Source organism: Pinus tabuliformis, chromosome 8 (assembly GCF_031772625.1).
Source record: "Pinus tabuliformis cultivar Carrire ecotype Pingquan chromosome 8, CPIR1, whole genome shotgun sequence".
NCBI classification, from domain to species: domain Eukaryota; kingdom Viridiplantae; phylum Streptophyta; class Pinopsida; order Pinales; family Pinaceae; genus Pinus; species Pinus tabuliformis.
This window is the reverse complement of record NC_142294.1, coordinates 1,993,282,837-1,993,306,796: the sequence shown is the minus strand read 5'-3', so window position 1 is coordinate 1,993,306,796 and position 23,960 is coordinate 1,993,282,837. Positions and strand designations below refer to the sequence as shown.

The 23,960-nt window shown below is 39.9% G+C and overlaps 1 protein-coding gene across 1 annotated transcript; it reads left to right on the top strand.

Moving 5' to 3' along the window:
* The first annotated feature begins 10,014 nt into the window (after nucleotides 1-10,014).
* Nucleotides 10,015-10,623, top strand: LOC149244446 (uncharacterized). Its single transcript, XM_089371544.1, has one exon. It carries the CDS (start codon nucleotides 10,015-10,017, stop codon nucleotides 10,621-10,623), a length of 609 nt encoding a protein of 202 aa, XP_089227670.1.
* Nucleotides 10,624-23,960: the final 13,337 nt, after the last annotated feature.

Here is a 23,960-nt window from a genome sequence, read left to right as displayed (position 1 = left end):
GCGTGCCCGGCGGTTAGTGTGCTGGCGGTTGAGGACAAGCTCCCGGTTCTGCACGCTATGGTCATATGGGTGGGGGCTGGCCCTTAGGGGCTAGCCTCCTTCATCTCCTGCCCAGAACCAATTTTAAACTTTAAAAACCGTTTGTTCCAAACATTAGGCAAGTAATTCTTGTGTGGTGCGTTGGTAAAGCGTTCCACTTGTAGGTAGCAGGTCGCGGGATCAAACCTCACTGCCACCACATAAATTTTTAACATGCGCCCATAGAGTTTCGCTGACGTCACCCAGGGCCACGTGGCACCCTCCGGGCTGCCACGTGGAAGCCTCTGATTCGCTGAGCTAAAGGAATATTCCCTGGAATATTCCAAGGAATATTCTGTGGAATATTCCTTTTTAAATTTTTTTTTTCAAAAATTAAAATTTCCAATGTTATTAACAAATTCTTCTTTTTGCCATAACTTCCTCATACGGCGACCGTTTTTCGAACCGTTTGCGGCGCCAGAATCAGGAAGACGAGCTCTATCCGGTCGTTTAGGTTCCAATTAGTTCTGGACACTTTCATTTTTGACCATTTTACGACACTTGGTACTGAGCTCCTGATCAACAATATTCTTCCTTCTCTAGCAACTTCACACTTTTTTTGCCTCTCTTTCTTGTGTATCAAACTTGTTGAGTGAGTGATGCAAATGGATCAACCTACCTCTCTATATAAAGCCTCTTTTGCGGGTCAAATTTCCCTAATGTAGGCTAAATTCATATGGATAGGAGCGACTTGGTGTGGAGGTGTCAAATGAGCTATTTGACTCAAAAATAATTCTTTTTACATGATGCAAAAGCCAAAGAAGGGTCTGATAAAATTGACAATGACTCTATTGATTCAATATAAAACCTTGAAGCCTACAATGGAGGCTTTAATCTAGAAAATGATGACCCAAGCATGAATCCCTTGCTTTAATATGTCATTTTTATTAATAATAAAATATATTTTTATAAATAAATTACATTATACAATTATGAAGACAGAACCTAGTTACATTCTTTGACACTCCCTCTTAGCTAGGGAGGTATTCATACATATATATACAAGTACATGGAAGATCTCAAAAACACATGAACTATGTTGGGCCCTACTTTTGTTATCCTTTTGACACCCTATTCTACTATTTCCACTATAACCTACCATATTTTACCCTTTTTGACACCTAGAAACCACTCTATATTGGCTAAACTATGTTATTTTATAAATGGAGGTAAGAATCACAATAAAGACTATTTTTACATATCTTTGGTTAATCTAAGTAGATGTTAAATGATTTTATACTTCTTGACTCACTAATTGACTAATTTATTGATAGGGTTCCTAAATATAAAGGTGGAAAATTGCATACATTGACAAGTCACCAGTGACCCAGCATCCATCTCAAGAACATATTAGGAAACCATTCAGTAATTAGTTTCATACTCTATTTAGTAATTAACTCCAGATTTGGTACCAGTCAACCGATGGGCATCTCGAAGGTGGTTTCTTTTGTTCGTGGTCGTGGTGTTAACTTCTTCAAACCTAAAGATAGCGCTACAGTTGGATTAGTGCAGATACTGTATGGACAAGTGATATTTGGAACTTGGATTAGCTCAATTAAGCCTAGATCACACCGTATTTATTTTTATGAGTATTTCATTGTAACCATTTTCAGGCAGTAAACTCTTTAAGAAGGCCCAACATTAGTGTGAGAGGTTACACAGAACAAAATTGTAGCAAGGAGATTGTGACTGTAAAAATGCCATATGACTCTGTTTTTATTTTAAGTTTGGAACACTTGGACTTATGTTTTATTGAATTCTTTAATATATAATTGATATTGACTTTTATATTCATGGATTCATGTGCTTATAGTTTGTTCGTTATTGAGGTAAATTAGCTTGTATCAGGTCATGGCAAGGGCTCAACCATAGAACTCATCCAAGTTCTGTATTAATTCTAGTTAGATAGGAAGTGTGTTTTTTAGCTTTAGCGGATCATACTTAAAACCTTTGTTTCTTTTTGTAATTTCCAGAATTTTTGTACTTAGGAATGTAATTGAATGACATCTGAAATATTTTGTAGATCTGAATGTTATGTTCAAGAGATAATTAGTTAGATGCTTGTTCTAAATTGTGTGAGTTTCAAATCATTTCCATAGGGATTATTTGAATTTGTAGGTTTCTCTGTTAATCTCAAATATTGATAAGTTTGAAAGAGCAGGCTTCAACTTAGATTGTATTTCCAAGAACTGAATTTTCACGGTATTTAGAATGAATTCTCGGATCTAAACGAAACAACGTGATTGTTTGTGGATATATAATTTTAATAAAAAAATCCTTGTAGTTGATATTCAACATGCTTAAATCTTCGTGAGGTTAAGCAGTAGCAGTGTGCCATTTGTTTTATTTCTCAAACAATTTTGAATATCAAATTAGGAAGCAGTGTGCCATTTATTTCATTTCTCAGTCAATTTCAAATAGATTTATCGAATTAGGAAGTTGTGTGAATGATTTTGAGTTTAATAGCATTGTTGAGTTTACTTTTCAATTTCTAGCTTGACCCTAGGGATTAGTTCTGTGTGGAGATTTTTGAATAGAACATATTGTTTAAATTTAATTGTGAGTTTAGTTTATGATGATTGTTAAGTTTATTTACAAGAATAATCTTTAATTAGTTGTGTGGTTATCAAAGATAAATTAGCAATTTAAATTATGTGTGACATTGGAGAGTATAATAGGTTTCTTCACTTCAAGAAACTTTAGTGTAATGATTTTAAATTAGGAATAGAATTTGGTCATTCGGTACTTAAATTCGTACTAAGTGAGCATAGGATAATCAATTTAGATCTGAACTGTAATGCCTTGTAACTCGAAGATTATGAATTTCGGTTGACAATTCTAAATTTAGGGAATTAAAACAACATATAAAAACCCTAACATTTTTGGCATTGTTGATGGGAATTGCAAACAATACAAGTATTGTTTTTTATATATTTATGTGTTGATAAGGATTTTGTAGGGCAATTAGAGGGTGGAGAGTGTATGGTAAGACATGAGTGAAGAGCCACGCATCCACTATGGTGGGGTTGCTCCAAAGTCTAGTTGTCTTTAGTAAATTTTTGTAGTACTTTCTTTTTCTTATGTGAAATAGTAGAGGTAGACCTAGATATAGTAAGGGGAGATTTACTCAAAGTAAAAAATCACTTTCAGATTTTTTTGTTCCTAAACCCCCCCCCCCCCCCAATGAACCCTGCTTACCGTTACGTGGGTATCAGAGAGGAGGGAAAAATCTATGCAAAAAAATTGCCTTAGAAAAGAAAAAATCACATCTAGAGGGGGCAGTACAGCTTCAAGGCATTCTACAACAAGAACATACCATATTAGAAGCTGTTGTAGGAACATAAGTTGTGGTAGTCTTCTGAAGACCCTGATTCTTTTCTGTTTGAATTTGATATTCTTTGCAGAAGTTATAATTATCATGATGACGCACATAATCTCAAACTATTTCCTGCTACCCTAACAATTTTGGTGTCATTTCCATTTTTGGCATCGTTTCCGTTGTCGTTTCCCTAAAAGATTAGGCACTGAGGTGGTTTATGAGTTTGGGAGAATATACTATCTATTCATGGGACGATATGAAATTTGTCTTTCTTAAGAAATATCAAGATTATTTTAAAAGCATAGATATTAATGATATTCTTAAAATGCAGCAGATGGAAGATGAGAGTTTGGAGGAATACCTTGAAAGATTTATTTATAATTAGCATAAATCCTGATTTGGTAATCTTGATGAAAGCACCTTTAGGACTATTTTTCTAAAAGGGTTAAGGAAATAATGCATTGAAACATTAAATCTCTTAAGCTCTGGGGATATTTATAAGAAACATTTAATAGCTAAACTGTGTAGAACTTATTCTAGAAGCCAAGCTAAGGTAGGCAAAACGATTCGGGACAACCCAAGGGATTATGTGTCTAGGAATTCTAAATCAATGCAAGGTTGTGTCACTCGAACATAACTAGGGAACCTCTTAGAAAATTTTAAAACAAATATCTTGAATACTATTAGTGATCAATTGGATACTCTGAAAATTAAGAGGAAACAAGAGGAAGAGAGGGTTGCTTTAGCCATTTTCTTGTCAGAATTTCTAAACAAAAATTCTATTATTGCAGCAACTGATTTATTTTACCTTCTTATTTTCCAATAAGTTATTTACGAAATTCCTTCAGTAAATATTAAAATAAATTCTACTACAGATATCACACCATTATACAAAAACAAATACATGCACAAAAATCAAACACATCAACACAGTTATTTTTGGACAATTGTCCCCGGAAAAAACCAATGTGGGAAAAATGGTGCAATAAAGGAGGGGTTTATTAATCAGCTTTCTTGAGTACAACTAGGGTTCCAAACTGGCTTACCAATAGAGATAACCATATGGCAGTAATACCACAAAAATCCTTCGGCGCTTCCTCTAGGCTCAACCTCAGTCCATCTAGCCTCTTCGCAGCTCGCAAACCCTCTACATCATCACTCTACCTCACTGCATCAACACTTGTCCTCTTTGCATCACCCACGTAGGCCCTTCAGCCACTGCGCAATCTAGCTGCGTCTGCGTCTTTCTAATTGGCTATGTGTCTGCCTCTCTGATCTTTGCACTGGTCCTCAAGCACTATCCCTGCTTCTCTACTATGTAATCGCTACCGCTCACTGAAATCCAGACAACTAGTTCAAATTTCTCAACAAACCGCGCTCCAGAAATCAAATTGACTAGTCTCCCTTGGTGTGTCTCCAATTGACCCTGAAGTCTCCTCTTATACTTTTCCTGTTAATGAATCAACGACCAAGATTAAGTCCCTAATCAATGGCTAAGATTAAAATAGACTTGATCTTCATCTCCTAGAAGCTTCTCATCCTTATATTTATTAATACCCATTAATATTTTTTATTTTCCTAAGTTTAGACTTAGGAACACATTAAAAGTATTAATTATTTTAATAACTCCTCATTAGGGTGGAATTTTCCAAAACGATTTCTGGGTCTTGGAGATCTCATGTGCTTTAGCCTCTCCACCAATTTTCATGTCTAGAACACATCTAATGCTACCCAAAATAAAAACTACCTCTTAGCGAGGAATGTGCTCTAGTAATGCTCCACCACTGAACATGACCCTAATCATCAGGGATCGGTACCTGTGCTGATGCTTGGCCTACTGCCCAACGTCCTCTACACTGCTACCTCATGTACTGCTTCCCATAGCTTCCATCACTGCCATTGCTACATTTGTACTGCAACTCCCTTTGCATCCGTGTTGCTACTGGTCCTTCCTCACAACACTGCATCTGCACTACAACTCTCTCTCAAATGTTGCATCATGTTTCCCATAGCACTACTAACTGCTACATTGAAACACCTGAAACATATCCATTTCTACTACTAAAATGGATTATTTATCATCCCCATCTTCTCTTTGAAATAAACGAACTTTGTTCTTCCAAGAGCCTTGGTAAGGATGTCTGCCACCTGTTCTCCTGTAGGAGTGTAGCTCAATTGTAGAACTCCTCGTTGGACACAGTCTCTTAAAAAGTGACACTGAATATCAATGTACTTTTACCGATCATGAAATATTGTATTTTCAAAGAGCTTGATGCAACTATGATTATCACACATGTTCTTGGTTGCTTCCATCCTTCCTCTGAATAGGTTCACAAGAAATTTTCTAATCCATATGGCTTCACACGAAGTTGTGCTAGTAGCCATATATTATGCTTCAGATGATCTCAGAGCTATGGATTTTTGTTTCCTACTACACCAGGAGGTCATCCCCAATCCAATGTTGAAACAGTACCTAGAGGTACTTTTCCGATCTACTGAACTTCTAACCCAATCTACATCAGTAAACCCACTCAATCTGATATCATTACTTCTAGTGTACAAGAGTCCATAATCGATTGTTCCCTGTATATATCTAAGAACATGTTTGGTTGTTGCCCAATGAGCCATTGGTTCCCCCATGAATTGACTTAGTGTGTTGATAGCGTAACACATGATTGGTCTGGTATTGACCAGATACATCAAGGACCTTATGAGATGCCTGTATAAGGTGGGATCAACATCTTTGTCTTCTGATGCATCAGTTTTCTTCCAGTTGGTGATCATTGGAGTAGCCATCGGCCTACAATCCTGCATCATGAATATCTTCAAGATCTTTGTAGCATACCTCCCTTGTCCAATGAAGATTTTACCCTTTTGTTACCAAACTTCCAACCCTAGGAAATAATGCATATGTCCCAAATCCTTCATGTCAAACTGTATGTCTAGATTCTTCTTGCAGTCCTTGATGAGCCTGGATGATCCTGTCAAGAAGAGATCATCCACATATAATGCTTGGACTAAAGGCTCATTCTTTACAACCAGATAGTAGAGATTGGTATCTACATCACTCTTAATGAACCCCATCTTCTACAAGTAGCCATCAATTCGACCATGCCATGATCTAGGTGCCTGTTTGAGCCCATACAAGGCTTTCTTCAATCTTCATACATGAGACTTCTTCTCATGTGTCTCAAAGCCTTCTAGTTGTTCAATGTATACTTCCTCTTCTATCAACCCATTCAAGAATTTTGTTTTGACATCCATCTGATGAATCTCCCATCCCATCTATGTTTCAAGAGATATCACGGTTCTAATAGACGTATACTTGGCTACTGGGGCAAAGGTCCCTTTGTAGTCTATTCCTTCCTTCTGAGCATACCTGTTAGCCACAAACCTGGCTTTGTATTTTTCTACACTATCATCTGCAGTGTATTTAATCTTGTAAATCCATCTTGAACCTGCCATTGATATGTCTTGAGGCCTAGGCACTACTTCCCAGACATCATTCATCATATAGAGTTGTATTCCTCTACCATCACATCCATCCAAACTTGATGTTGAGTGGCATCCTAAAAACTAGAAGGTTCCCCATCCTAAGCTATTAAGGCCTGATATCTATCTGGTTGTCTTCGCTCCCTCTTATTGTTCCTAGGTGCATAGATGAAATCATCTGCATCCTGTAGAATCTGTCAGAGTTCCCAGCTCATTCTTCCCCTAGTAGTAGGTGCATATGTTAGCTCCTCATCTTCATGTGATTCTTCTTGTTTTGAAGGAGAATTCCTGACTTCCGCTGGTTGAAGTGGTTTAACCAACGACTCATCTTTTGGTTGCTCCTTGGAAGGAATTTCTTGAGATTTTCTGAGTGCAATACTTTTATTTTCTTTCCTATCAGATTCTCTAATAGAGCCTTGAACTCTTTGAATCGATAGAAAACCTCATCCTTGGTTTTCAGAAAATAAATCTAAGTTTTCCTGGAATGGTCATTGATGAAGGTGATGAAGTATTTAGCACCACTAAGAGATTTTGTGGACATCGATCCACATATGTCTGAGTGTGTCAACCCTAGTACACTCTTGGCCCTATTCTTACTTCTAGGAAACGATGCTTTGGCATACTTTCCCAGAACACATCCTCTGCATACATCATCTCGATCTATACTAAGATTTGGAACTCCTGTTACAGTTTTCCTGAGAATTCTCAGAGCCCCATGGTGAAAATTTCCCATCCTTTTGTGCCATAGTTCATTCAAATCCTTGTCTCCATTACTTCCTATCAGTGCCATTGGTGATTCTAGTTGCAACCTATACAACCTGTTACTTTTGATTTTGATCTATACTTTCTTTTTCCAACTCAAGTGTTTGATGTATACTTTCTACTTAATGAATAAAATGTCATAGCCCTTGATTTGTTGTGATAGGGAAATTAAGTTCATCCCCAGTCCTAGCACATGCTGCACATTGGTAGCTCAGAACTACTCTCCTGTTTCTTTTTGAAAAACTATGGTACCCTTTCCTATCGGAGTACACTTTTCCTTATTCACCATGGTGATTTGAAAATTCATTCTTTCCTCTTGATAATCTGAGAAAAATTCCTGGATTCTTGTCATATTCTAGGAGGCTCCACTGTCTATATACCATACCTCTGATGATGCAGATGCTATTACACAAGCAACCTCTTCTTCCAATCTGGAAGCTAACATAGAGAAATCAAAATTTCTATCTCTTGTGCAATTTTCTTAAAATCTGCATGAGTCTCCTGACATGGATTCCTCTGCATCATGATCTTGACCTATAATTGATTTTCCCTTCCTGTCTCTGATTCTTTGCTCTGATACCATGTGAAAATTTCTAAACAGAAATTCTATTACTGCAGCAACTGACTTATTTTTCCTACTTATTTTCCAATAAGTTATTTACGAAATTCCTTCAATAAATATTAAAATAAATTCTACTGTAGATATCACACCATTATATAGAAACAAATACATGCACAAGAATCAAACACATCAACATAGTTATTTTGGACAATTTTCCCCAGAAACAACCAATGTAGGAAAACTGGTGCAGTAGACAATGGTTTTATTAATCAACTTTCTTGAGTACAAGTAGGATGCAAAATTGGCTTACCCAATAGAGATAACCACACAACAATAATACCAAAAAAATAATTTGGCGCTTCCTCTAGGATCAACTTCCGTCTAGTTAGCCTTTGCACAAATCCCAGACCCTTTGTGTCAACACTTGGCCTCTCTGCATCACCCACGCAAGCCCTTCAGTCACTACACGATCCATCTACCTCTGTGTCTTTCTAATTGGCTCTGCATCTGCATCTTTGATCTCTGCCCTGGTCCTCATGCACTATACCTACCTATCTCCTATGTACTCACTACCTCTCACTGCAATCCAAACCACTAGTTCGAATTTCTCAGCAAACCCCGCTCCAGAAATAAACTGACTGGTCTCCCTTGGTGTGTCTCCAACTGACCCTCAAGCCTCCTCTTATACTTTTCATGTTGATGAATCAGCATACAAGATTAAGTCCCTAATCAATGACTAAGATTAAAATAGACTTGATCTTCGTCTCTTAGAAGCTTCTCATCCTTATCATTATTAATGCCCATTAATATTTTTATTTTCCTAAGTTTAGACTTAGGAACTCATTAAAAATATTAATTATTTTAATAACTCCTCATTCAAATGGAATTTTCCAAAACGATTTCTAGGTCTTGGAGATCTCATGTGCTTTAGCCTCTCCACTAATTTTCATGCCTAGAACACATCCGATGCTACCCCAAATCAACATTTATGTCCTAAATGCGGAAGAAAACACGTTGAGAGGGAATTCAGCATAAATGTGGTAGAAGTTTGTGGAATTTTCACCCATGAGCACTCCACTGAACAGTTCCCTTCTCTACCATGATTACAAGCTATCTACAAGGGAGGGTATGAAACAAGTGAGCTTCCCCAACCATATAGAAACCGTCATGGAGGAAACCAAACAATAGCCCTTACCAAGATCCTAGCATTCATGCTTTTCCCCAGTATCAACCATGGAACTCTCAGGCATATTATTCTCCATGGCCTACATAGCCTTCTCATAATTCACCTTGGAACTAGGGATGGAGAGGGAATCCTTAAGGGAATTCCTTTCAGTCCCAAGCCCAAGCACCTTCGTACCCTTCGTACCCCCAATACCAACCACAATATTCACCTTATATGCCTTATACACCGAATATGCCTTAGTTTCAGCAAGGGTATATCCCACCTTACCCCCAATAATATACATTACCGTTACCACTTCCATTACAACATCCACAACCCTTGCCCCTACCTCAAAATCCCAACCCATCTTCACAGTAAACACAACAATCTTTCAACCCAAACCCTCCTTGACCAACACATTAGCTACCGACACAACCTATATCTAATCCTAATAATAGACCTCCTCAACCTGTGAAAAACATCGAGCTGCAACCTTTTCCCACTTATGTTATCACTTATTTTCCCATAAATGAAATTTAACTGATATCTCGGAAAACCACTAACAAAATTAAATTTGTAGTAGTTATACAAGAGGAGGATCCCCATATAGAATTTGAAGACAAATAAATGGAACAAATGGAAAATGAAAAGAGTGATGTAGTAAAAGAACCATGGGAGCTCTTGGAACCCAAGGAGCCTCCTTTTCTTGAAAGATTACTTGTAAAGAAAACCGAGACACCCATAGAGTATGACTTGGAATCTGAGCTAAGAAATGTTTGTATAAATATCCCTTTATTACAAGCTATTAAAGACATTCCTATTTACACTAAGATTATTAGGGATCTTTGCATTAAGAAACTAGGAAGGAAGAAAAAAAATAATCAGACTATCAAAGTAATCAACCAAATGTCAGAAATGATATCTGGATTACCACCAAAATACGATGATCCAGGGAACCCAGTGGTAACCATAGGGATTAATGGAAATTTTATGCCTAATACTCTTGTAGATCTAGGGGAAGCCATCAATGTAATGATTGTTGATACTATGACATTGTTGCAACTAAAAGAGATAAAACCCACACCTATTGTGTTGGAATTAGCAGATAAGTCCATCGTCAAACCTATTGGAGTCCTAGAAGATGTGGTGGTAACAGTAGCTTCTTGGGAATATCTAATTGATTTCATAGTAATTTCTCCAAAAACTACCAAACAAGGAAACCTAATAGTTCTAGGTTGGCCCTAGATAGTTGTTGTTGATGTTTTCATTGGATGCAAAAGTGGGGGAATGACTATCTCTAATGGGTCTCAAATTCAAAGATTGACTATCTTTCCACCTACCCAATTAGCTTGTGAAGTGCCTCTTTGGTTGGAAAATTCTTATGGGGAAGAAGAATGTATGCTTCCTTTGCTAACTTTAGAACAATCAAGAGGACTTCAAGAACAATCAGAAGAACATGTTTTGCAACAATTTTTATTTGATATAAGTTGTATTGAATATCTTGTTTATTTTAGTGGTTATCATCATGTTTTCAACAGTGAATTTCAAGAAACTTGTTATCATTTTGTGTGAAAACACAACACCCCCATTTTATTATATCATAATAGACACGGGGACCCTTTTTTGCATTTCATGGAGGCTTTGAGTGTGATTTCTTTATTTCAAGTCTAATTTGTAGAATTTCCCATTGTAGATCACCAGATAATGCAATATGCTAAAGCAAAATACTTGATCTACTTCTAAAAACAAACTTGCAGAAGCTTAATCGATTTTGAGCAAGATCAAATAGAGCACATATCACAGATAATTATAAATCAATCACACATGAACATAGAAGAATACTATGGGGAAACCCTCAGCTAAAAACCTCAATCTCTGTATTATCATACAAGTGGAAATATGTCTGGATTACACAAAGCTTTAGCTCACAAGCTATTCAACTCTCAGTATAATCCCTCAATACAACTCACAGACTAAATAAACATAACATATGTCTTCCTCCAATCCTCCAAGGCTCCTATTTCCTTGCACATTTTCTCCTAGGGTCTAATGCTGCCACCTATGTGAATTGGCCTCTCACACAACTCACAATTCTCAGAAGTAACTGCGCAATCTCCAAGGAATGAATTCCTTCTGCATGCAAGAGATATACTCAATGTAATATTCCTGCAACTGATAGTACACTATCCCATCATCTGATCTCAACTGGGTCTCTGATTGCACTGACATGCATGACTTATTTATGAGAGAATATTCAGTTATCTGAAGTGCAGCAGTTACATGCATGCATGCATTAACTAACTGAACTCACAATCAGTTCCACAAACTGTTGGAACTAATCTAACTGGACTTAACTTAGTTAACTGAGCTAACTAATTACAACTCAAAGTACAACTCATCCTGATCTCCTTAATCAAGGGATAACTTCCTCAATCAAAGGGGAAACTGTTGCATGTCTTCACATAGACTTCATGTTTGATTTTCTACAACTAATTAACTCAAGATGAATTAATTAATTATTTTACAAATAGCTGCTAAGATCAAATTTTAATTTTAATTCTCAATTTTAGTTTAGGGACTAACTAAAATTGGAATGTATCCCGAAATGCTATTTATAGCAGTTCTATTTTTAGCACTTTTACTTTTATAATTTCTTGTTGCTATTTTCAACTCTCTCCCTTAACAAGAAAGGGATTATTAGTCACCCCAATCCTATCTTTGTGGAACTCAAACTTGCATTTTGATAATGCCTTAGTCAAAATATCTGCATCCTGTTCCTCGGTTGAAACATACAACAACAACATGATCCTCTTCACCACGCAGTCTCAAACATGATGAGACCAAATATCTATGTGCTTAGACCTGTCATGAAATACTGGACTCTCAGAGAGTTTGATACAACTCTGACTATCACATTAGATCACAGTTGGATCCATCCTCTGACCAAACAATCCCACTAGAATCTTCTGCATCCAAATGGCCTCGATGCCTGACTGGCAGCCATGTATTCAGCCTTTATTGAGCTAAGTGCAACTAACCTCTGTTTTCTACTGTACCAGGAAACTGCAGCTGAACCAAGGTTGAAGATTCCTCCAGAAGTGCTCTTCCAGTCTGATGGACTCCCTACCCAATCTTCATCTATGAAACCCTAAAGCTTCACTCCCTCTTTTCATATGTACCACAATCCATACTGAGATGTGCCTATGAGGTATCTAAGCACATGCTTCGCTGCCTTCCAAAACAGCTTGGTAGGTTGAACCATAGCTTGACTCAGTTGGTTCACCGCAAAGCACAAATCTAGTCGTGTGTTCACTAGATACATCAATGAACCCACAAGCTGCCGATAAATAGTAGTAGCTACTACCTCACCTAAAGTAGCATCCTCCTTCCTCCAGTTACCAGCTAAAGGAGTCTGCATGGGATTGCACTTCTCCATGTGGAATCGCTTGAGTATCTCATTGACATACTTGCCTTGAGACGCAAACACTTCCCCATCCTTCTGCCACAATTCCACGCCTAGAAAGTAGTGCATAAGACCCATGTATTTCATCTCGAACTCTCTTGCAAGGTCCTCCTTGACCTTGCAAGACTTGATCAACTGATCATCACCTGTCAAAATCAGATCATCCACATAAAGAACAATGATCAATGGCTTACCTTCTACCATGATGTGGTAAAGGTTCACATCTGCTTCACTCTTGGTGAAGCCCAACCCAGTGAAACAGTTGTCGATCCTTGTGTACCAAGCACGAGGTGCTTGCTTCAGCCCGTACAAAGCCCTCCTGAGTCGGCACACATGCGACTCACGATCGAAGGTCTCAAACCCTTCCTATTGCTCAATGTACACCTCTTCTTCAATCTTCCCATTGAGGAACACAGTCTTCACATCCATCTGATGGATCTTCCAACTCATCTGAGCTGATAGTGCCAACATCGATATGATAGATGAGTACCTTGCTACAGGAGCAAAAGTCTCATTGTAGCCAATCCCCTCGACCTGTGAGAAACCACGGGCAACAAAACTTGCCTTATGTTTCTCAACACTACCATCAGCTGCCTACTTTACCTTGTAAAGCCATCAGGAAATCACCACTGACTTATCGTAAGGTCTTGGGACAGCATCCCAAACACAGTTTTGAACGATGGAGTCTTACTCCTCCACCATAGCATCAACCCAGACTAGTTGCTGCACTACTTCCTCGAATGAAGAAGGTTCCGACTCTACACACTCCCCAACGAGGGCCATGTAACCAATGTACCGCTCAGGTGACCTCCTCTGTCTGCGCTGAGAAGATGGTTGTCCCACATTCTCTTGTGCATCCATCATCAACCTGTCAGCTTCCCTTGAGCATTTCTTCCCATCTCTGGAAGACTCAACATGACTAGATGTTTCCACTCCTGAATCCTCTATATGTGACTGCTCCGCATTAGTCTAAGGCTCCTCCTCCTTAGGAACTGAAATTTCCTCCTCTACATGCAACTTGAGATCCCTCTCAAGTGATACTCGCATCGCTTTCTGCTCGTCGAACTTTAGATCTCTGCGTATTAGTGTACCCCACAAGTATCGCCAACTCATCTGTTGGATCTAGCTTCTTCCAGGCATCTTTGGTCACATGGCTGGTAATAAACCGATGATCCAAAGATCCTGAGTGACTGACATCTGGTCTCTTCCTAGAAAAGGCCCCCATAGGTGTCTTCATTCCCAGTATACGATACGGGCCTCTGTTCTGCAAGTATACTGCTGTATTACATGCCTCATCCCACAAATGAAGTGGTAGGCTTTTTTCATGCAACATTGCTCGAGATGCTCCCATAATTGATCTGTTCTTCCTTTCAGTCACCCCATTCTGCTATGGGTTATGGGGTGCCGTCAACTCCCATTTAATTCCTTCTGCTGCACAGAAGTCCTTAAACTGTTGGGAGGCATACTCTCTACCATTGTCGCTATGCAAGGCCCTTATTTTCTTTCCAGATTCTTTCTCTGCCAAGGCTTTAAACTCATAGAACCTTGAGAAAGTTTGATCCTTCTTCTACATAAAGTAGATCCAACATCTACGAGAAAAATCATCAATAAAAATAACATATTACCTTTGTTTAGTGGTGGAGGCTGTAGAGAATGGTCCACACACATCTGTGTGAACTCACTCCAAGATTGCTCCAGCTCTACTGTCTCGATCCTAAAAGGAAGATTTCACATACTTACCCAAGGTACAACCTTTGCATGTATTCGTCTGCTCCAGTTTTCCCTTGGGAAGTCCGGTAGAAATCTGTTTCATGATCTTCAAGGCCCCATGGTGCAAGTGGCCCAATCTTCTATGTCATAGCTCACCAACATCTTGGCTTTGCACCAACTCTGCTTTGGAACTCAATGTAGCACAGTCATCTACCTCCAACTTGTAGAGATTCTTTACTCGAATCCCAATCCTCTTGGTCTATCCAGTGCCGATATGACTCAGGAATACCTTTCCTTTACTAAAGACTACATCATAGCCTTTGTATTCCAACATAGCAATGGACACAAGATTCTTCTTCAAACCCGGTACATACTTTACATCAGTCAGGGTGAGAGGAGCTCCATGCTCCCTCTAAAACACAACCGTATCTTCACCTGAAACATGGTACTTTCCATCATCGCCCATCTCAATCCTCATTTGGAGATTCTTCTCCTCCAAGGTACTGAAAATATTCTTGTCGCTGGACATGTGGAAAGAGGCTCCACTGTCCAGGTACCAAACACATCCCTCCATGGATGAAACAATGCATGCGATGAGAGAGAAATCCAATTCAAACTGTGAGGCCAGTGCCTCACCATCTGATCCCTTCCAAGATCCCTTCTTGGATTTCTTATGTGGAAAATGCATAGCATAATGGCCCACCTCATGACAACGAAAGCATATCACTTTCGATTTGTCAAACTTCTTCCCACCATGGGAAGAACTGGATTTGGAATGGGACACCTTCCCTTTCCCTTTCCTTGCCTTACTTGTTAAGGCTATATTTTCTTCATCATATAGCTTTGATGAAGATCCATCTCTAATGCTTCTTTTTATCTCTTCCTGCATCATATCTGACCAAATTCGTTCCCAATCTGGCAGTTTCTCTCTTCCATTTACCGAGTCTTGGTAGCTATGCCAGCTCTTAGGAAGATCGAGGAGAGCAAGACTCACCATGTCATCATCGGCTGTCGTGATCCATACACTTCCAAGCTCATCCCTGCAAGTGGTGAGCTTGTTCAGATATGTAGAGATCATGTCGCCCTTTTCACACTTGATTTTTTGAAGCTTGTCTTTCAGCGCCATCTTCCTCTGATCGTTGTTGTTCTGATATAGATCCTTCAATGTTTTCCACATTGAAAATGGTGTCTGTTATAGACATTTTTGTGCCTTACAGTTATAAGCATGAAATTTCCATAAACCAAGGGATCCTAAGTCCCTAAAAGTGTTTTTCCAGCTCCTAAAGAAACAAGGTCAACAAATTACAGCTTCTCCCAGAAGTTCTCCACCAGAAACTGCTCAGAACTAGTCAAATCAGGATCATTTCAGCTGCTCCACTAGCTAGCTGCGTTGCAAAGCACCCAAATACACTGGCTAGGTGCATTGCAACGCACTTGAATGCACTACTAGGGTGCGTTGAGCGGGAAATGACAAGTGGCAGGGTCATTCCACGAGGTGGAGAGACAATGGAAGCTTCCAGAATCTTCTCCAATGACACTTGCCTCACTGAATTCGACCAGTGATGAGTAAGAGGCTCTCAGTCTCCAAGTGGAAGCAAGAACTGACAGAGAGAGGCCACTAATCAATACATGATCTGACTCATCCTCTTTGCATACATCTATATATGGATCCCTCACCAAGAGATCCAGGATGCTGGAATTTTGTACATTGCAGAGAATTGTTGTTGGTTTTGAGATAGATATCAGAGTATTGGGTGATTTATGCTTTGTTGGAGGTGAAGAGGGGATTCTATGCTGGGAGGTTGATGCTGGATCAGGAATCATCGGTTGTAACGCCTCCTGGATCTTCTTGTTTTATCAATAAAACTATTTGAGTTTCTCCTACATGCTTGTATATCATTGATGTTGTTATATTTGTATGTTTAGCTTAAATCTGATCCTAAGCTTTTTATGAACATAAATCCATGTCTTTGTGTAGTTTCCTTCTTCTGTGATCTTGCAGGAACTTGGCGACGCTGGGCAAGTAAGGGAGCAGGTAGCTGGAAGCTGTCAAAGAGAAGAGAGATTGGATCAAAGGACTAGCGCAAGACACAGGTTGGTTCATCCTATTCCTCTTCGTTTATAGTTCATAAAGGAGAATACAAGAGTAGTTTTCCCTGTTTGTTTCTGAGGTCACTATCACAACCCAGTGGGATAGGGTCGTTCTGAATAGACACTTTTCCCGATAACAAAATGGCGACTCCACTGGGGAACGTGTCAAGTTAGTTTGTTTGTGTTTCTCTTGTTGTTCGTCTCATAAACTTAGAAGTAGCGAATCGAACTGCATTTGCCATTTACAAATGCAAAGTAGACACCTGCTACTTCAATCCATTCACTGGATCTGTTTATGATCTGAACAGCTGATTCACAAATGATCTGATTATCCTTTGTGATAGCTCTTAAACCTTCATTAAATCAACCCTCTGATTGTGCATTACTGATTGCTTTTACCTGGCCAAAAACCATAGATTAAACTGCAAATCGTGACCCAAAACCCGGATAGAATTCTCGTTTCTGCCCCAGCGCAGGTGCTGTGAAGAGTTCCTGCATTTCAGTGCAGTTCCCAAGAGGGCAACCTGAGTTGCAATCCAGTTTCTCTGTGTACCAGGTGCGTTGATCAGCATAGCCCTGTGCAATTGAGGTTCTTTGCTCATTTTTTCTAGTTTTGCCTCTGATTTTTGCAGCCTGTGATCATTGTATGTGTCTATTTGAAAACCCCTTTTCTTTGCCTTAATTCCGCCTCAGTTGTATAAAAGAAACTGTATTTGTTTTTGTGTGTTTGTTACGTCATTTACAGTTTCCCATTGCAAAAGTAGACTAGTCATATTGTCGTCCTTGGATTTAGATCTGTCGTAAGTGTCGATTTTGATCTTAGGAGAAAGTTTATTTACTGTTGACAGTTGATTATGCTTTTACTTTTTCCTTTGGCTTGAATTTGTGAATTTCTAGTGTCGAAACAAGTGTTTACTTCAAAATCATAAAGTGTCGTAATCGTCTCTACCTTTTGATTTCGAAAAGAAGCTTGTTTGTGTTTTTCACTTGAAAGCGAATTCAAATTTGTACAACAACTTTCTTTTTAGGCATCAATATTAAGAAAGTGAAAAACAAATACATGCACATGTGCATTTGCATATTGACAGTCTGTTTGGCTTGATTTAGGAAAAGTGCATTTACAGTGTGCTCTTTGCTCTTTGAGAAAAGATTGTGTCTTTCTTTTCCCCTTGTAGCTAGGATTTTCATTGCTGAAAAGAGATAAAAGCTTGCTTATCATCTTTAGATTGCATTTTAGGAATTACATCTACATCTCGTGGTGATCCCAAAAGGCAAACTTCATAAGAAAGATCAACCTAAAATAAATTCAATGAACTTAACAACGCTTTGTAACTTAACGCACAACATTTAGAGGTCTAGGCTAGAGACGTATTCCGGCGTCGTAAAGCCTGGTAACTGTTGTCCTCACTAATGGTTGGGTGATTCCTCCACTTTGAGACGATAAGTGCCAGTACGGACTTGTGCTCCCACGTACCGTCGAGTATATATTGGGAGACCCCTATAGGCATAAAACCTTTATCCATAGGAAGCCGTGTCGGCCGCCCTACTGATCGCAATGCACCGAACACAGCATTCGGGAAGATTGACTGCCGTACCATAAAAAGTATTCTGCAGTTTTGCGATTGGTTTGGTACTCCCTCTACCTAGACCTCCAGAGCAGTCCCTTTCGTTCCTTTTCAGACTCCTTAACGGAAAAGGTCCATCTGAGCACTTGTCACTTCAGGCTCATTAAAAATCGAAGGAGACTAGAGTCATCTTTTGTTTTTTCTCGACTCTTAAAAACTGAAAAAACAAGTTGTGTCAAAGCGTGTTAAAATTTATTTTAAACGGAATATTCATACCCTCTTCCTACGTTGATCTTTGGGTTGAGAAAATGGAGCCTACCAACCAAGGAATTCCCCTTGGTAGAAATCCTAGTCCTTTCTCCTCTTGGGGAGATGTTGGTGCACCCCATATGGCCACATTGTCACTTCCAGGACTGACAATTGGCTTGCCAGTATGGCTCTTCTCAACCAATGTCGTTCAGAACACCACTATTCCTGAACAATCGAATCAGCAATTAGACGAGTCCAGAGTTGCCCACCAGCCTTCTACTTCCTCTAATTCTTCCTCTCCTCCTTCCTCTTCGCTTGACGGGACTGGTAAAGCTAAAAACCAAGTTCCTAAGGAGAAGAAGGAAAAGAAGAAGAAAGAGAAAAAGAAGAAGGAGCCAAAGGCGAATGGAGGAAAACGAGTGTCGTCTAACGAAAATCCACACACAGCACCGACCAGGCCTAAATCGCCATGTGTCATTTGCAGAGGAGACCACTTTCACAGAGATTGTCCTTGCATCCCCCGGATACTAAGGGACAGGTCTCCTCGTTTGTACAATCCGGTGTCATCAACCTCTGGAGATCATGTTGAAAGCACACCGTCAACTAGTGAAAGTGAAGCCCCAGGACAAAAAGGGAAAGCTAGATTTCCTTGTAAACTGTGCGAAGGCGACCATGCCCTCCACCGTTGTCCCTTCTTAGACGAGGCTAAAAGAGTTTTGGATGATCGTCCGGTTTCACCGTTACGACTTCCTCCTGGATATAAAAAACTCTTGCCGAGTCCGTCACTAGTTGAGAACCCAGCTGGCCCGCTTAGGTGGTCGGCTGAAGCGCCTGTCATTGAAGATAAACCAACTGAATCCATACCAGACGAAAGTCAAAAGGTCGAGGCAGCAGTTGACCCGGTCTTGCCTTCAGAGGTTTTATCTTCGGATGATACAGTCACTGAAGAGAACAAGGATGACACCGTCCAAATTCTCTTCATCAACACAGACTCCGACGAACATGGGGGCAATCCACCCATTCCTTTATCGCAGGAAGGAAGTTCGTCAGAGCCATACCCGGCCGTCTACTCGGTCCCACCTCCAAGCAACCTAGTTGTCTCCTTCGATTGGAATCAACTAGGCAGACCCCGCCTACCAGCAAGTGTACCATTCCGAATTATCGTTCAAATATATAGAATGGTCATGGCTGGTACCATCATAGATGAGGGGGCTTCTGTGAGTATCCTTTCCTCTATTGCTTGGAAAGAGATTGGTTCGCCATCGTTGTTGCCTGAAATGAGAAATCTGACAGGCTTTGATAAAGGAACCAGTCGACCTTTAGGGATCCTTCCCGATGTGCCCATAACATTGAGAGGGAAGACAGTTCGCATGAACGTCATGGTCGTTCAAGGACCCTTGGATTATAACCTACTCCTTGGACGAGACTATATTTATTGCATGGGAGCCATTGTCTCCTCACTCTTTAGAGTAATGTGTTTTCCGCACGAAGGAAGAGTGGTCAAGCTTGTGGACCAGCTTTCATTTCCCGGATCACGCATAGAAAATAGTCATATACCATCCCTAAATGGTCTATTCACGCAAGAAATGTCTCAATCCCCAGTCCGTCCTCCCGATGAGCGCGAGTAATTCGGAGGGATATGACTGAAACCCAGGGGGCATGCATCTTGGTCTGCTTCGGCAGGAAAACTTCGGGTATAGAGTAGGTTTCCGCGGGAGAATATGACTAGTCTGTACCCCGTCCGTGATTGGAAGAGGGGTTATTCTAGAATAAGATTCTCTTGTCAAAGTTATGTGAGTTGACAGAACTGAGTCAGTCGCCTTTGTTTATCTCGGTAGACATCGCCGAAGAAGTGTTTTGTTCGCACCGCGAATAGAACAATCTTTGGGTAACCTGTAAGAGGTAGGCCTCTCCCGATAGAACAAATGTTTTGTCTGCAAATTGAGGGGTAACCTTGAAACCATATTTTATACCTGGGGGCATGCAAACCTTTTGGCATGCAAGTGAAAGAGCGATTATTTATCTGTTTTTTGGATTAGTCGTTTCCTAACTTGCATAAAGAAAGGATGTGGGGCAAAAATCTAAAAGTTGCCGTTTTTATATGAGACATTCTTATCATATGACTGGATTAATCGAGCAGTTTTAGCGCATAGTTCAAGCTCGTTAAAAAATAAACATAAGTCCGAGCAAGTGTTTCCACCCGCGTTTAAGCTCGTTAAAAAATGAACTATCCCCTGGTAAATAACCACCGTGAATGTAGTACTTCAGCCATTAAAGCCTTGGTCGTGTTTGCACCGTCACCTCCACTTTTCCATTGGCCGATCATTCACCTCCATTTGATTGTTTACCCATTTTGAGGAACAACTGCGAAGAGTGATTTCACTAGCCATCCTTGTGACACTGCCGTGATTGGAAAATTCCAAACCTTACCTGGAATCAGCTGCTACCCATTTTATCACTCGTTCCTCAAAAGACGAGTCTTCTTTAAGCTCGTAAAATATGAAAAGATTGCCGAGTTTTGGCCTTCCAGCTCATTAAAGCGACCGGAAGTGCTATCCCTCCTCTAGATTTTAATCTTTTTGGACCTGAGGGATTATTGCACAAAAATATCGAGCGCTTGTTTTGTTCAGCTCGTTAAAACTATCGAAAACTCATCCCTTCTGTATTGTTTTATACTTTTTCGGACTTAAGGGATTAGATGACGAAAAAGGAACTTTGGATTTACCTTTACGTACCTTTTCAGACTCTCTAAAAATGAAAAGGACCGAGTTATCTTTGTCGTTAGACTCGTTAAAAAGATTAATAGCGACAAACTTGTCTTTAGGCGAGAACGAGTTTCACTATCGCTAGGCTCATTAAAACATAGCGATGGGTTTGCCCGAAGGGAAAATTATAGAACAAGCATATGTTATCCTCCTCAAGATTGACAAAAATAAAGAGGTACTGGTCAGCAATGACTGGGGAAAAATTGGGAAGAAAACTCAAAGAAACTTTATTGGTAGCAAGTCGCTCTTGAACATGACACTTCCACTCCGTGCCTGAGTCGGGTTGGGTTGTTTCATTCACCGGTCACATCACCATGGTCACGCCATACCATCCACATTTGGGGTAAATGCTACCAATCCATCACATAAGTGTCGCCGACATGTTCAAGAGAAGTCATCCAGAGAAGTCATCCGTGTCCCATCCACTACCATACATTATACTTCATTCTTTCATGACCGCCACCCTGAACCATATATCACCAGATCGTTTTCACCTCCATCAAAATCATTTGCTCCGTTCCGTGTCATCGATGTGGGATTCATTAAGGCCCTCCTTTGACGGATCGCTTCTTGTCGACATCAGCTCATTATCCAAGAAGTTGATCTAGGAACACCCCTTCAGTACTTTGAAGCTTGCATGCCTCAATGGCAATTTTCTCACTTCCGGCGACAGGTATACATCAATGAACTTCGACCGAAAGATTTTGCGTGGTGTTCGACACCAAGTCCTTTATTCACACCACGTGAATTGTACTGTAGTACCTTGAGGGTCATTATCATTATCGGTGATTCCTCTCGTGCTTGTTAACAGTTTACATCATTGACTGGTAATCAAGCGATGTCCTTCCATGTTCGACTTCAAAACATTTCTCACATGGATCGACTTGTACTTCGAGTGAAGATCAGATGAGATTGAAGACCCTGGATCTAGTTTCATCCATCCGGGCTGCGATATATATTCAGGAAAAATAAAGACATTGAAATGTACAGCATTGCAGCACAGATAATCATCCTTCCAAAAGGATGATGACTTCATCAGAATCATCAGTCTACCATCAGACGATTGTCTGTCCTATGTACATGAAAATGAATTTATAAAGCTGAGCATGGAAATGCCCGCCTCGGCTAGATCATGAAAACAGTATGAAGATAATGTATTGTATTGTATCTTATTACAGGTCTCCTCCCAGCATTGAAAGAACTTTGGATCCTCCTAATAAAGCATTTCACCCGATAAACGGCCTCATACTTTAGGGGGCAACTGTTATAGACATTTTTGTGCCTTACAGATATAAGCATGAAATGTCCATAAACCAAGGGATCCTAAGTCCCTAAAAGTGTTGTTCCAGCTCCTAAAGAAACAAGGTCAACAAATTACAGCTTCTCCCAGAAGTTCTCCACCAGAAACTGCTCAGAACTAGTCAAATCAGGATCATTTCAGCTGCTCCACTAGCTAGCTGCGTTGCAAAGCACCCAAATACACTGGCTAGGTGCGTTGCAACGCACTTGAATGCACTACCAGGGTGCGTTGAGCGGGAAATGACAAGTGGCAGGGTCATTCCACGAGGTGGAGAGACAATGGAAGCTTCCAGAATCTTCTCCAATGACACTTGCCTCACTGAATTCGACCAGTGATGAGTAAGAGGCTCTCAATCTCCAAGTGGAAGCAAGAACTGACAGAGAGAGGCCACTAATCAATTCATGAGCTGACTCATCCTTTTTGCATACATCTATATATGGATCCCTCACCAAGAGATCCAGGAGGCTGGAATTTTGTACATTGCAAAGAATTGTTGTTGGTTTTGAGATAGATATCAGAGTATTGGGTGATTTATGCTTTATTGGAGGTGAAGAGGGGATTCTATGCTGGGAGGTTGATGCTGGATCAAGAATCATCGGTTGTAACTCCTCCTGGATCTTCTTGTTTTATCAATAAAACTATTTGAGTTTCTCCTACATGCTTGTATATCATTGATGTTGTTATATTTGTATGTTTAGCTTAAATCTGATCCTAAGCTTTTTATGAACATAAATCCATGTCTTTGTGTAGTTTCCTTCTTCTGTGATCTTACAGGAACTTGGTGACGCTGGGCAAGTAAGGGAGCAGGTAGCTGGAAGCTGTCAAAGAGAAGAGAGATTGGATCAAAGGACTAGCGCAAGACACAGGTTGGTTCATCCTATTCCTCTTCGTTTATAGTTCATAAAGGAGAATACAAGAGTAGTTTTCCCTGTTTGTTTCTGAGGTCACTGTCACAACCCAGTGGGATAGGGTCATTCTGAATAGACACTTTTCCCGATAACAGTGTCTCCTTCCTATGGAGACTCGAGACTATGTGGTCTCGAACTCCCTCCAGAAGGATTCTCCTCGCTCTAGCCACATATTTCTTCCATTCCACCAATTCTTGGGCATTAGCTGCTTCTGGCTTGGGGAATTCTTGATCAATGAAGTCTTTTAGACCATTTTCCTCTAATACCACTTCCATGTGATCCTTCCAGGCTATATAATTTGAGCTACCATCAAGGGAATACTCTAGTCTTAAACCGTTGAATGCCATTGGTGAAATTTGAGATGTGATAAGAATTCGAATTCTATAATCAGGAACTTCAAACTTTAAACTTCTCCCTTCTTTGTATGTTTTTCTTCACTTTGATCACCTTTGCTCTGATACCATGTAGAATTTCCCACTGTATATCACCAGATATTGCAATATAATAAAGAAAAATACTTGATCTACTTCT

Excerpts from the sequence above, each read along its gene's own strand:
- LOC149244446 (XM_089371544.1), top strand. The coding sequence starts at position 10,015 with ATGGAAAATGAAAAGAGTGATGTAGTAAAAGAACCATGGGAGCTCTTG.